We start from the raw sequence: 15,030 nt of genomic DNA, 5'->3' as shown, positions 1-15,030 counted from the left end.
CTGCAGCATGTGGAATCTTCTCAGACCCGTGCCCCCTGCATTGGCAGGTGGATTCTCATCCACTGCACCATCAAGGAAGTCCAGTAGTACTTTTGTTTACACCACTTACCTGCTGCTGCTGCCGCTGCTGCTGCTGAGTCGGATCAGTCATGTCCAACTCTGTGTGACCCCATAGATGGCAGCCCACCAGGCTCCGCCGTCCCTGGGATTCTCCAGGCAAGAACACGGAATGGGTTGCCATTTCCTTCTCCAATGCATGAAAGTGAAAAGTGAAAGTGAAGTCGCTCAGCTGTGTCCAACTCTTAGCAACCCCATGGACTGCAGCCTACCAGGCTCCTCCGTCCATGGGATTTTCCAGGCAAGAGTACTGGAGTGGGGTGCCATCACCTTCTCTGAACACTTACCTAGGTAAAAGCAAATATCCTTCAAATGACCTGTAAGGTCTTGCTTTGTTTGGTTTGTTTGGTTTTACCTCCTGGCCAATTACCTTGCTTACTGATTTCCAGCAGCACTATACCATCTTCTGCCTCAAGGACTTCCTGCCTGCTGGCCTTTGCCTGAGATGTCCTTAATCCTCCAGTCTTTAGCTGGAAAGTTATTACTAATCCTTTACATTTTAGTTTAAATGTCACTTCCTTAGATAGCTTTCCTGATAACATTCCTTCACAGTTTAAATTAGGTCACTCTGTCATTTTCCTTTTATTAGACTGCTCCTTCAAAACTTCTTTCAGTCTATAGTCACATATTTACTTATGATTTAATTTCTATCTCTCCACTTGAATGTAAGCTCTAAAAGGGCAGGAGCTACACCTATTTTGTATATCACTGTATATATCATTTTCAGGAAGTATGTTCTACTGTTAATTCATATGAAATGAACAGATTAATTCATTTAATTACCCAGGATTACATATTGCAACTGTAATATCTTGAAGGGTTCACTGCAAAATGCACTGCTAAATTTAAAATAAAAACATTTCATTGAAATTTTCTTTTCCTCTTTTTACCAGTTGGGCAATTGGTAATATGAGCAAGAAGGTTTTTTTGGGCTATAGTTAATGCAGGTATAAAGGACTGAATTCTCAGAGTTGTGTAAATGTTTCTGTATATACTGGCAGAGTTGATTGTCAGAGAGTTACTCCCTTAATTTGCCACATATCTGTAAGGAGCTAAACCCTTGGCAAAAGCTCATTTGAGAGGAAAATAATGTTCAAGGAAGATTTCTAAAGGTTAGGTAGTCCTTCCAGACTATCCGGTGCCTCTTACTCATACTTGGCTATTTTGGTCCCTCCTAAAATTACTTTTAGTGACTTATGCCATCAACTAATACAACAGCGTTATAAGAAATGCTCCTCCTGCATTTATTACAGAAACGCAGTGTTCTATATCTTTGAATGAGAACCCACTGTCTTTCGGGGGCTTCAAACTTGAATATCCACCTACCTCCTGGGCATCTCCACTTCTCCATTATCTCACCATACTCCAACTATAATTTTTGAAAAAATTAATACTTCTAAAAGATGTGCAGTTCTTACTAAGATGACTAGTGCTCTCCAATCAGTACATACAACAATTAAATCTCCTCTATTTCCCTCCATCGTGGTTGCTTTTGATACAGTTGATTTTGCTAAGCCTCTGAAGTAGTCTTTTCTCTCATTCTCTGAGACATTGTATTTATCTCCTCTGCAGGGCTTTGCTCTGAGCCCTAGTCGCTTCCCTTCTCTCTTTTCTGTTTCTCCTTTTCTATTTAACTCTCTGTAGGTTATTTTATTCAATATTTTGGCTTCAAATACTTGTTTTTTAACAAGCTAATGGATTCCTATTTGTATCTCTAAACTTGATTTCTCCCCTAAGCTCTGGGTTCCTATATTGAACTATTTATGTGATATATTTTCATTGTTATTTGTAACAGCAGCTCAAAACTCACATGTCTAAAACAACTCCACCATGCTTTTTTCATTCATTATGCTGAATGAAATGAATGGGCTTTTCCACTGGGTCTTCAGTTGAGGGAGGGGAGGTTGTATTATTTATTTAATTATGTTAATTATTAAATATGTTCTTTAATATTAATTCTTTAATAATTTCCTCTACTCCTTTAGGTTCTTCTGGCTGGTATGAGAATTACACTGACATGAGACAGATAAACAGAAGAAAATTGAACAAAAGTTTAATAACACAGATACATGGGAAAGACACAGGAAAAGTGAGTAACTCATCAAAATGGCTGAAGCCCTCACATTAAATACCATCTTTAGCTGAAAACCAAACAGGATTGAAGTAGTAGTTTGAGACTTTAACCAGGATAGTGAAGTAGTAGTTTGAGGAGGAAGGCAACTGACATGGAGATGGAAAAGACAATGTTTGGTAAACAGAGGTTTGCTGGGCCAGGCAGAGACAACGGGACACCAAGTGGGCTCTGATATCTGGGCCCTTCCAAGTTCCCCACCAGCCCAGCCCATGTTTTTTGTAGATGTCTCTGGTGATAGCTCAGTTCCAGGAACAGACCCTTTATCTATTTTTTAAGCAACTAAGGGAGAGGTAAAAACAAAAACTTCCTGAGACTTCTGTTTCTTAAAAATAATCAGCCTAAAATAATCTTCATGCCAAAGAGACCCATTTTGGGTGGCAAACTTTACTTCTCCACAATAATTTAATCATGCTTAATCTCTTCTGATAGTCCTATTATTCAGATGTTAAATTTCCTAGATGGGTCCTTACATTTTCTTTGCTTTTGTATTGTCCATCATTTTATTTTTCAGCCCCACTTTCTGTGAAAATTCCTGAATTTTATCTTCCATTCTTTTTTTCCTTACAAACTCCTTGTTCTATTGTTCTTCTTACAATAATATTGTGTTCTTGTTTCAAGGGCCCAATACTATCTTTTATCTCTCAGAGAAGATGGATTATAATTTTTTTTTTTGGCCATGCCTCACAGCGTGTGGGATGTTGGTTCCCTGACCAGGAACTGAACCCAGACCCTCAGCAGTGAGAGTGAGGAATCCTAACCACTGGACTGCCAGGGCATTCCCTGGATTGTAATTCTTTTGATGTTAACTCATACATTATTTTTATTCCTCCAAGTTCTGTTCTTCTGTGTTTGTTTTGGCCCCTGAGTTCTGTATTAGATGATTTCCTGAAACGTATATTGGCCCTTGTCTTTTGTTCACATTTCAGAGAACAGAACCAAACTGTTAATTTGTGACTTTGTATGCTCGTGCGGGACTTCTCTACTACTGGGATTGATTAGGATGTGATCAGGCTGGGATTTTAGGCACTCTTTTTTTGTGTGAGGTCCCCTGAAAGTTAGAATCCAGATAATTTTTGCTAAAGCCATTCCAGAGAAGTGAGTGCCACACTTATGAAGGGCGGGAAGATGGGATCTGGGGCTTCTCCTTCAGAATACAGACTTTACCTCACCTGGTTTTATCTATGTGCCCCATCCCCGTCCTTTGCCACGCTAGATGCCTTTATGTTAATTTAAACTATAAAGTTCCTCTACTTTGTTAGTCAGTTACTTACCTTCCATATGCTTTTTGTGTTTTTTGTGTGTGTGTATTTGTGTTTGTTTTTCTGGTTGCACTGTAATGCATGTGGGATCTTAGTTCTCCGACCAGGGATCGAACCAATCCCTGCAGTAGAAGCACAGTCTTAACCACTGGACCACCAGGGAAGTCTCTTCCATATGCTTTTTTTTTTTTAATGAATAGTTTTTTAAAATTTAGATCTTTATTTTTTTTTATTTTTGGCTGCCAGATCTTTGTTGCTGTGCAAAGGCTTTCTTTAGTTTGGTGAGTGGGCTACCCTCTAGTTGCAGGGCTGGGGCTTCTCATCCGGGTGCATGGGCTTCAGTAGTTGTGGCTCGTGGCTCTAGAGCTCAGGGTCAGTACTTGCGGCATCTGGGCTTAGTTGCCTGGCTGGATATGGAATCTTTCTGGAACAGGGATTGAACTCATGTCCCTTGCATTGGCAGGCAGATTCTTTAACCACTGGACCACTAGGGAAGGCCCTTCCATATACTTTTTATTTGCTGAAAATGTGATGACATTGCCCATCTGCTGTTGTCTTTTTTTCCCCTTTACTGTTGTTTTAAAAAGATGACATAAAAATTATCACGTGTTCTGCCATGTTTAACCAGAAGTTTTAAAAAGGCATTTTTTATACAACACTCTAGAAAATACTTCAAAATAAGTGTTTCTTTTCTTGGGGGGTATACTTAGTTTAACTAAGTTGCCTTTGAATAGTGGAGATGATAATTTTGAATGTGGAAAAATACTTCTAGTTATGAATGAAAAATTATTTCTCTGGAACAAAGTCAAGCTGAGTAAATGTTGATCTTAATCTGTAACTTGGATAGAAGGCATTTTGTATGAGTAGTGGTAAGAAATGTTGGACCTAAAGCAAAGAGACTGCCAGATATTTCTCCAGCAGAGATGGATTTGTTTGGGGTCAATACGCATGCATGTGTGCTAACTGCCTTCAGTCCTGTCAGACTCTTTGAGACCCTGTGGACTGTAGCCCACCAGGTTCCTCTGTCCATGAGATTCTCCAGGCAAGAATATTAGAGTGGGTTGCCATTTACTTCTCCAGGGGATCTTTCAGATCCAGGGATCAACCATGTCTCTTGTGTCTCCTGCACTGGCCAGCAGATTCTTTACCACTAGCACCACCCAGCAGAAAATGGCAATTCTGGGTCTGCAACCATGGTAAGCCATGTGAAGGTCCCCATGTGGCAAGAGAGGAAGAACATTTTTATAGTGGGGAAAAGGGCAATAGTAAAAGTGAATCCATGGCTTTTCATGACCAGTCCTTATGGGGGAAGAAAAGTCTTTCTTCTTCCTGTTGAGTTCTGCTATAATTGAAGGACAAGAGGGCTCCCTTTCCTGGTTTTCTGACTCTATATAATTGAAGGTTCTATTTATTATTTTATTTATTAATTTTTTATTTTTACATAAATATATGAAGAAGAGAAGGAAATTGGATGTGGACTCAAGTTCCAAAGTGGACTCTGGAGAACAGTCTCAATTACAGAGACATTACAGGTGACTGCCATTCAGAAAGTTTGCCACTGTCCTGCACTTCTCTAACCATCAGGAAATTCTTTACTTCCAAAGAGGATTGATTTGACCAACTTTGTGCCTAAATATTTACAGGAGGACTGAGCATCTGGTAGAGAGAAAATAACTACATACAATTTGGACAAGGGACAAAAAACTCAGTTCTGTCTATCCATCCTTCCATCCATGCATCTATCAATCCATTCACCTATCCATCTTCAGTTGTTTGGTTGCTTGATTCATTCAACAGATACTCATTGAGGTGAGTCCCTTTTTTTGGTACCAGATTTGAACTAGATGCTGAGGAAATAATAGAGAGCAAAACAGACATATTCTCTGTCTTTCTAGCACTTACAGTCTAAATCAATGTGATAGAGGTTAATTAACTAATAGTTACAAATGTGTAATTACAAATTGTGAGAAGAGTTCTGAACTAAAGGCACACAGTACTATGAGGAAAAATAATAGGGGACTTGACTTAACCTGGGAGTCAGGGCATCTCCTCTAATGAAGAAGTGTTTGAATTAGATATGAAAGAGGAGAAAGAATTGCAGAGGTGGAGAACAGGAGGAGAAAGAGCCAGCTCATATAGCAGTGTGAGGGCCAATTGTATGTTTATTTCCAACTCTGTGTTCAGGTTGGTGAGTTTAAACCAGTCATGGTGGGAGTGTTTATACTGTGAGAATCTGCACACACTACACTTTCTTTAAGACATTTGCCAGCATCCCCTTGGGAGAAGGGGAAGGTGATGTATGTACTAACCGTCTACTAGGACTCAGACACTATGCTAAATGCAGGATGTGTTATTTCATTTAGCACTAACAGTAACATTCTGTAGAAGAAATATTTATCCTCATTTCATGAACATAGAGTAGAACTTAGAGAAAAAGAGTGAATTTCCCCAGATTGTTGAGCTAGAAAGTGGCAGTTGTTGTTCACTTGCTAAGTCTTGTCTGACTCTTTCAACCCCATGGACTGTAGTATGCCAGGCTCCTTCCTCCAATATCTCCCAGAGTTTGCTAAAATTCATGTCCATTGAGTTGGTGGGCATGATCATATATGAGCTCAGGTCTGGCTTTGAAGTTCATGTCCTTTTCCTCATATCATGCTGCTCGTGACCTGAGCAATAGTAGGTGCCAAGAAAGCACTTCCTTACCAGATTTCATTGTGAAAAAGACTTACTTAGATGAGTTCTCATCAATGGCTCACTCACTTGTACAATGTGAAAGTGTGATTTTCAGAGGTTAAAAATATAACCTTTTTTGTTTTTGCAGATGTAAACTGTGAACCCATGTCAAAAATTTAATTATCTCATTAATTGGTGAGGGAATCAGTATGTAAAGCTGGTTCAAAGAGCATTTAAGGAACTGAGTATTTATAGGCAGTTTAATAAAGAAAGGTTAGAATAAATTACTTAGGTTAGAAACAAACTGATTCATGTTTAGCAGGGCATTAGATCATAGCCTTTGGGATTATCTCTTTTGCTAGAGAGGAATCATTTGCATCTTTATTAAACATAAATCTACAAATTACCTTTACAGAGTCTGAGTCTCTAATAGTTAATTAGAACATTCAGACTTCTCTTAGAAAATAAAATCATCCTTGAGAGGATTGTTAAATAATGCTTCAGTGTGACATTGAAAGAACAGGCAGATATCATCTTGGCCTTGTTACCTTCTTTTGTGTGATTTTGCTTAAGAAGTGTGAGCAGGAAATTTTTGCTGTATCCTGTGTACCTGTGGTGGTCTAACTTTGTGTGGTACATAGTATGATGACAGGGTTCAGGGCATGCTAGCCCAAAATATGGCATGTAGGCATATTGAATGGGCTTCCCTGGTGGCTCAGATGGTAAAGAATCCACCTGCAATGCTGGAGACCTGAGTTCAGTCTCTGGGTTAGGAAGATCCCCTGGAGGAAGGCATGGCAATATATTCCAGTTTTCTTGCCTGGAGAATCCCCATGGACAGAGGAGCCTGGCGGGCTATATTCCATGAGGTTGCAAAGAGTCAGACATGACTGAGCGACTAAGCATATTGAATATCTTAAGCTGAAAGAGTTTGAGACAACAGTAGGAGCAGAAAAGTCACTATGACACTCACCAGTCTCCATGTGAAAGGTACCCTCCCTGTACCAGAAGGAAGGAAGACATTCTTATCACCAGAAATAGGAAATTTGGGGCTGAGAAATCTTTACAAACAAACCATGTCACACTAACCCTTGCCTTCCCAGTTACATTTTCACCATTTATTACCCCAGCCCAAACCCCCCTGCCTTGTCAAGTCTTCACAAATGCATTGTTTCTTTGTCTAAAAGGTATGAAAGCATCTTGCTCTGGTCACTTCTTTGGATTTTCATTCTTCATTCTTTTGCTCTTTCTCCATTTTTCAGACTTATTGTTTGGAATCACAAAAGCAAATCAACTTCATTATTTATATCATGTTTCATTTTGAATCAAAAAGAAATTTCTCAGTTTGTTTTTGTATCTTATACACTCATACTGAGTCCTAAATGATTTTTAGCTGCTTTCAGAAACCAAATTTCCTCTCAAAAGATGGTTCAGGCTAGGAATTCCCTGGTGGTTTAGTGGTTAGGACTTGTTGCTTTCACCGACAGGGCCAGGGTTTGATCTCTAGTCAGGGAACTAAGATCCCACAAGTTGTGCACTGCAACCAAAACAAAATAATCTCCCCCTCCTCCCTCACACACACACAAAAAGATTTAGGCTTTAGTATAGTTCAGGCTGTAATTCAACATGTTCCTTCCGAACCACGGATGGAGAGACTGGGCGCCCTCTGCTGATTGGCCCCAGAAAACTGTACTGTGGTTGACTGGTTTTCTGTCTTTCAAGTTAGTGGTGTTCTTAAAGGTTATTGGGAGTGATTTATTTCTCCCACGTGACTCTAAAGAGCTGCCTCTTCCTGTCTTCCTTCTTGGTTACTCCTCTTCTCTGCTTTTGTCTGCTGCCAATGAACCATTACATCTGATTATTTGCCCACCGTTCATTTGCCAGGTACCTGAAAGTTAACTGAAGGTGGCTGAGGGAGGCCGGATTGCCTGGGATGGGTAAAGTGAGGTCAACTGAGTGCAGTGGATTGTGTGAGTGTGATATTTCTGTCCTATAGAGTGAATGGTAGGTGCTCTGATTACCACCTGCATGGAGACTCAGTGTTGACTTGAAGAGCTAGCGTGAGCTCAATGTGGAGAGGGTGTTAGAACTTGTATGCATAAGAGGAGTCCAAGAAAATGTTTTGGGGCTTATTTCTTCTTACGTTGTTATATGTATGTACATTATTAAACTAGAAAATGCAATCTCTGAAGCTTAGTCCTTTCAAAAAAGAGACTTCCCCTACACTTGAAAAATTTCTTTTGGGGGAGATAAATCTTTAGAAATTGTATAACAGAAGTACTTTATTGTAATGCTGAGCTTTGAGCACATTTTATTGTTGAACAAGAGACTTTTACAGCTGGCTTATTTTTGATTTCCTTGAAAGAATTTAGGAAATGTGGTTTGCCTCCTAAAGCTTCTTTAATATTGTCAATTTCATTTAAATTACACTTTTATGTTAAAAATATGAATTATATGATAAGTGATAAAGCTTAAAATGACTTTAATAATATTTCTAAATGTTATGGGACTATGAATCACCCTTGGGACTTGTGTTTCATTGTCAGTCGAGGAGGTGGATGGACCCCTAGCTGCTGCTCTGAGGGTCATCTTGCTGCTGCTACTGCGGCTAAGTCGCTTCAGTCGTGTCTGACTATGTGCGACCCCATAGACGGCAGCCCACCGGCTCCCCTGTCCCTGGGATTCTCCAGGCAAGAACAGTGGAGTGGGTTGCCATTTCCTTCTCCAATGCATGAAAGTGAAAAGTGAAAGTGAAGTCGCTCAGTCGTGTCTGACTCGTAGTGACCCCATGGACTGCAGCCCACCAGGCCCCTCCATTCACGGGATTTTCCAGGCAAGAGTACTGGAGTGGGGTGCCATTGCCTTCTCCGGAGGGTCATCTTAGGTCTTTACAATTTCTCCCGTCCTTTCACTGACCCTACCCAGGACTGTACTGTGCAGCAGATCACTTCTCCATTGCCAAGGGCTTTATAGTTAATAGATATTGTTTAAGAATCATTAGGACCAGGTGGCCTCTATGCTCTGATAGTTCCCAGTGAGGAAAACCTTCCTTGATGTATTCTGGTACTCAGGAGACTAGTTAACTTGTTCAAAAATCTTAATTTAGGAATGCATGTCCTGTTTCCAGGGACATATGCTCAGACTCTAGGTAAACTGTAAAATTGTTCCAAGACCCCTTGGTGGTATGGAGTGCAGCTGTGAACGCTTCGGGATCATTGTCTGCTTGATCCAGATCCCACCCGGTGAGTAAGCTGCCTTGTAATATGTGATCCAGTGAATACACGGAGCTGTCTACCTCATTTTTCAGTCTCAGGATACCTTCTCGGTTTGGTGGGCACTTTTTGTTCCTTCCATCCTCCAACAACACTGCTCCTATTGGTCAGTTTTAGTTGGTTTTGAAGATCTGGAATTAGGTGCTTCTTTGACCAGGGCTTGTTGTCAATAAAACCCTAGAGACACAATCAACATGTTATATCAGGAGGTCCACTCCTAATGATGGAGAGTAATTCTTCCTTTGGCATTACTGGCTTGCTGCATCCTGGAAGGTCTGTCTGAGAAGCATGTGAGTGGTGCCACGGCAATGACAGCAATGGACTCAGGTCTTGAGGGGAGAGGGGACACAGGGACACAAGCGGGATCCTCGCTGGAGGGCCCACCAGGTGATCCACCAACAGCAGAGGCCAGACTCCCTGATTAGGCAACACGGAATAGAGCCAGGCCGTAGTTTTCAAATCCTTTAATTCAGAGAATTAAAAATGTCCTCAAACTCTTCAGCTGTTAATAGTTAATTTATTATGTAAGTAACACCCTATATTGTCTCACTTCATGTTTACTTTTGAGGTAGGTGATATTTCTTGTCACCTCATTTTCCAAATGAGGACACTTGAGGCTCACAGAGGCTAAGTAACTTGATCAAAGCTTCACAGTTAATGGCAGAGCTGGGATTATAATCCAGGTTGAATCCAGTTAGTGCTTTCCATCAGTACCCCTGGCTCCCAGTTGCTGATCAGTTGTATACATTCTGACTGCCACATGGATCGTCTTATAAAATTAGATGTTGGTGGACAGTCCTTGTTCGTTTGCAGAGCTGAAGTAGTCTGAAGTAATTTATCAAGTTGGCAGAAGAAAAGAATGTGGGTGGAAGAGAGACAAGGAATGTCAGCCAGTGAAGCCACTGTTTAGTCATCAAATATTTATTTTGCAGTATTTTTATCAGGCAGTGTTTTAGCTGAACAAGATGATGGTTCCTCTCAAAACACCACCATTTATTTGGAGATGGACACAAAAAGAAAATTACATTAATGTTATAGTAACAACAGAACAATGATGGAGTAGTATGTGAGATGGCAGTCATGAAAAGTGAAAGAAAGTGAAAGTGTTAGTTACTCAGTCATGTGCAACTCTTCTGCAACCCCATGATCTGTAGCCCCCCAGGTTCCTCTGTCCATGGAATTCTCCAGGCAAGAATACTGGAGTGAGTTGCCATGCCCTTCTCCTGGAATCTTCCCAATCCAGGAATTGAACCTGGATCTCCTGCATTGTGAGCAGATTCTTCACCATCTGAGCCACCAGGGAAGCCCAGTCATTATGTAGTGGCAATCAGCTCTGCTCTGGGGACTCAGAGAAGGCTTCACAAAGGGAGATAATCAAGCTTGCCCTAGAAAGACAGGTGTGAATTTGAGTAGCTGGAAAAGGCAACAGCTTATGCCAAAGTGAGGAGGTATGAGTACTAGATGGTAGGATTTTGAAGAGGAGGGGTAGCTACAGCCCAGGATTCTGGTGACCTGGGCAAATGGACTCAGATCAGGAAGAGTCTCCTCTTCAGGGCTAAGGAATTTATTACCTCGAATCCAGGGAGAAACTTTGAAGGATTTTTAAACTGGAAAGCAACATGTCTGCTCTGGATCCTTTCTGGTTGTCCTTCCACACACACTCTCCATCACCTTTTGCTCTGCCCTGTGGCCTAGGAGGCTGACCTCCACAGGAAACATCAGTTGGTGTATCGTATCCTAGGAGTGCCACAGCAAAGTGGGTGGCTTATTCTTTCACAGTTCTGGAGGGTAGGATTCTGGAATTGTTGTTGGCAGGGCTTTTTTTCCCTCTGTGGATTTTGAGAGAGAATCTGTTCTGTGTCTCTTTGAGTGTTTGCTTGCTTGGCGACCCTTAGTTTGTAGATGCATCATTCCAACTTCTGCCTGTCTTCACATGGTATTCTCTACTGTGACTGTGTCTCTGTGTCTTTTCCTCTCTCTCTCTATGAAAAAATTATTTGGCTGCACTGAGTCTTAGTTGCAGTATGTGAGATCTTCAGTTGAGGCATATGGAATCTAATTCCCTGACCAGGGATCAAACCTGGGCCCCCTGCATTGGGAGCCTGGAGTCTTAGTCACCACACTGCCAGGAAGTAGCTTTATCCTCTTTTTATAAGGATCCTCTTTTTATATTGGATCTAGCTCACCCTATTTCAGTATGATCTCAACTTATGTACATTTGCAAAGATCTTATTTCCAACTTATGTATATTTGCAATGGCAACCCACTCCAGTATTCTTGCCTGGAAAATCCCATGGATGGAGGAACCTGGTAGGCTACAGTCCATGGGGTCTCAAAGAGTCGGACATGACTGAGCGGATTCACTTTCTTCCTTTCACTTTCTATTTCCAAGTAAGTTACCTGTGGCACCATTCACAGGTACCAGAGGTTAGAACTTGACTATATTTTGGGGGGAATGAATGCAATTAAATCCACAATAGTCAGTAACCTTGCCTTCTGAATTTTGGTTGGGTTAGGCCATTGAGAAACATGGGCAGATCAGAGGGAGGGAAGAACGTAAGATTAGGCAATGAATTTCCCTAGCTCTGTTCTTTTGGGGTCACCATGGACTGCCTTCAGTGGTGAGCTGGAGATCACAGCTCTTGAGAGGTGGTCCTCTCCACATAATCTCACTCTCTTATTCATATTTGTTCTCCCTTTGCCTCATTAGAAAAACTATGGATGGTAAAAGCATCTCACGGTTACTAGTCTGGGAGTATTTCATTCTACTTATGATTTTCCTACACTCTGCTCAAACCATTGGACATAATCTTTACATTAAAGTTTCCACAAATTAGTTAATTTGAGTTCTGTCTTGTCCCTACCAAGATCTTGATGGAAACGATGACAGTATTTTTTATTTGAGAACAACTGCTTAAGTAAAGGAGGCAAGAAAGGAGGTACTGAGACTTGAGAGGAAGATAGAACAGTAATTAAGGTAAGAGATGATTAGACCTAAACTTGTATGATAACAGCTATGTTGGAGAGGAGAGGGGAAAAACACAAGATATTTGGGAACAGAATTAATATGACTGGGGACAATCCTCATAACCCATCAGATTTATCCTCACCAAATACTTATTAATTAAGGGGATAACCTGTCCTGTAGTTTTTCTGGCACCAATTTCAAAAAAATTGAAGATTTGTAGATCAGTAGAAGGGAAGCAAGCAGTATAGGTGCCCCCCAGGCTTTCAAATAATGTGACATGGAGGCAGGTTTGAAGGAACCAGGAATGGTTCGAGTTTTTAAGGGTTTCAGTGTCCTGTCCCACTGGGTCAAGATGGCATTTCGGGCTCCATCCCATTTCCCGGGGCCCATGAGGCGATACTGGTAAGGAGTACATGGTCCAAAGAAAACTTCCCATGCTAGTCTGGGATCCTTGATGAACAGGAGTGGGATGTTGGGCTTTACGCCTATGAAGGAAGCGAGGTCATCCATGTAGGAAATGTAGTCAATTTTGTCTGCACCGGGATCTTTCATCAAACCCCTGAGAGGGAAGAAGATGGATCACTTGATTTTCAAGTTATGAGTTTCTCCACCTCCCACCATTTTGTTTCTTTCTATTGGCATCAAACCAAGTTGGGAATGTTTTCCTGTGTTGGGGAGAAAAAGTAAAAGGAGTTTATTTGCATAGGGTATTTGTGAGTGTAATTAATTTTGTTAAAGGAGATGTCAGAAGAAGATGATGTGAAGAGGAGCTTTAAACAATGTTTCAGGTTTTTGAATTTGATATGAGGGTAAAATCAGATCAGTCCAGATACCACAGTTATTGAACAAATAAACATGATCAGAAAGCATCACATATATAACCACCTGAATTATTTTTATTGATGTTAATTGTGAGTTGAGAGGATCATACTTGGTGTAGCAGAACTGAACATGACACAGATGTGAGTACAGTTGACCCTTGAACAATGAGGGGGTTACGGGTATCAATCCCCCATATAGTTGAAAATCTAAGTGAAACTTGATTCCCCTCAAACCTAACTACTAATAAATTATTAGTAAACTAAAGGCCATACTGATAGCATAAACAGGTTAACACATATTGTGTATGTTATATGATCCTATGCTGTATTCTTAAAGTGAGAAAAGAAAATGATATTAAGAAAATCATAAGAAAGAGAAAATTTATTTACAGTACCGTACTGTACTCATCAATACCATAAGTTTATATTGTCTGTTTATAAGATGAATCATCTATCAGTACCTACATCAATATTGTCTTATATGATACAAAACACTGTAGATGTTATTTGTATTCCTAACACTGGACATCAAAAATGAAAAGATAATGTGAAGAAGAAATTCATATTGATTTACAAGTATAATGAATCATACATTGATAATGAAGAAGCAGTAGCAATATGATTGTTTCATGGAAGCCTAGCCTACATAATAATGAATAATCATTATAAAGTTTTTATGATATATGGTATTATAGTCATATTCATAGTACAGTATTGGAAACATTGTTACATTAAAAAAAACCCACTTACCTGTGCTGATGGACTGTTTCTCCAAATATGAAAGAAAGAGGCGTGTTGTATAGTAATATAATTCTTTGAAAGCAAAGTTAGAAACCAATAAGAAAGCTAACACATTATTAATTTTATATTACTGTACATGTCACTCACCTTATGCCTATGTAAGGATGGGCTATCCACTCCCTACAAGTCTCACACATGAAGTTCTATATGATAAATACTTAAGCAGTGATGACGATGATGACACAAAAACTTCTCATTCAGTTCTTGCTGTGCAGGTTTTAGATTTTCACATTAAGACACATATACAACAGATAAATCTATTAACAGTGGGGCATGATGATTATTTACTATTCATTAAGAGGAAGTGGATCATCATAAAGGTCTTTATCCTTGTCATCTTCACATTTAGTAGGCTGAGGAGGAGGAAGATAAGGGGTTGATCTTGCTGTCTCAGGGTGGCAGAGAGGCAAGAGGTGAGGAGGTGGAAGGGGAGGCTGCAGAGACAGGCACATGTGGTGTGACTTTACGGAAATACTTGTGTAACTTTATGGCTGCTGCTGCTGCTGGTAAGTCGCTTCAGTCGTGTCTGACTCTGTGCGACCCCGTAGACGGCAGCCCACCAGGCTCCACCATCTCTGGGATTCTCCAGGCAAGAACACTGGAGTGGGTTGCCATTTCCTTCTCCAATGCATGAAAGTGAAAAGTGAAAGTGAAGTCGCTCAGTCGTGTCCAACTCTTAGCGACCCCATGGACTGCAGCTCACCAAGCTCCTCAGTCCATGGGATTTTCCAGGCAAGAGTACTGGAGTCGGGTGCCATTGCCTTCTCCAACTTTATGGCAATACACTGTAATTTCTGTCTGACTTTTTTGCTTTTTCACTTCTCTTAAAAATGTTTCTATATGATACCAATTTTTCTTCCATCATTTGCTGTAGTTTCATTGCCTGTATTATAGAAGGGTCCATGCTGTAAAAGAAGTCAAAATCAGTCTTAAATAACTGGAATCCTTTTGCCAGATTGTCTGATGTCAATTTGCTTTCTGGCAC

At 40.5% G+C, this 15,030-nt stretch overlaps 1 protein-coding gene and 1 long non-coding RNA gene across 3 annotated transcripts in view; one reads left to right on the top strand and one right to left on the bottom strand.

Annotated features, from left to right (window-relative positions):
- Window positions 1–15,030, top strand: part of LOC139176374 (uncharacterized) — a 58,222-nt gene that overhangs the window by 16,868 nt on the left and 26,324 nt on the right. The window contains exons 3-5 of one of the 2 annotated variants that reach the window (XR_011560784.1): window positions 2,103–2,206; window positions 4,966–5,042; window positions 5,154–5,319. This is a non-coding gene — a long non-coding RNA (uncharacterized lncRNA). The remainder of the gene's footprint in view (window positions 1–2,102; window positions 2,207–4,965; window positions 5,043–5,153; window positions 5,320–15,030) is intronic. The other variant, XR_011560785.1, reaches the window with a different exon arrangement.
- Window positions 10,356–15,030, bottom strand: part of FMO4 (flavin containing dimethylaniline monoxygenase 4) — a 38,984-nt gene continuing 34,309 nt past the window's right edge. The window contains exon 9 of the mRNA XM_070768149.1: window positions 10,356–12,982. Within this exon, the coding sequence (XP_070624250.1) occupies window positions 12,580–12,982 (403 nt within the window). The 3' untranslated portion in view covers window positions 10,356–12,579. The remainder of the gene's footprint in view (window positions 12,983–15,030) is intronic.

The sequence above is a fragment of the Bos indicus genome, chromosome 16 (assembly GCF_029378745.1).
Source record: "Bos indicus isolate NIAB-ARS_2022 breed Sahiwal x Tharparkar chromosome 16, NIAB-ARS_B.indTharparkar_mat_pri_1.0, whole genome shotgun sequence".
NCBI lineage: Eukaryota > Metazoa > Chordata > Mammalia > Artiodactyla > Bovidae > Bos > Bos indicus.
Note: the sequence above shows the minus strand (reverse complement) of the source record. Positions and strands in the feature narration are given on the sequence as shown.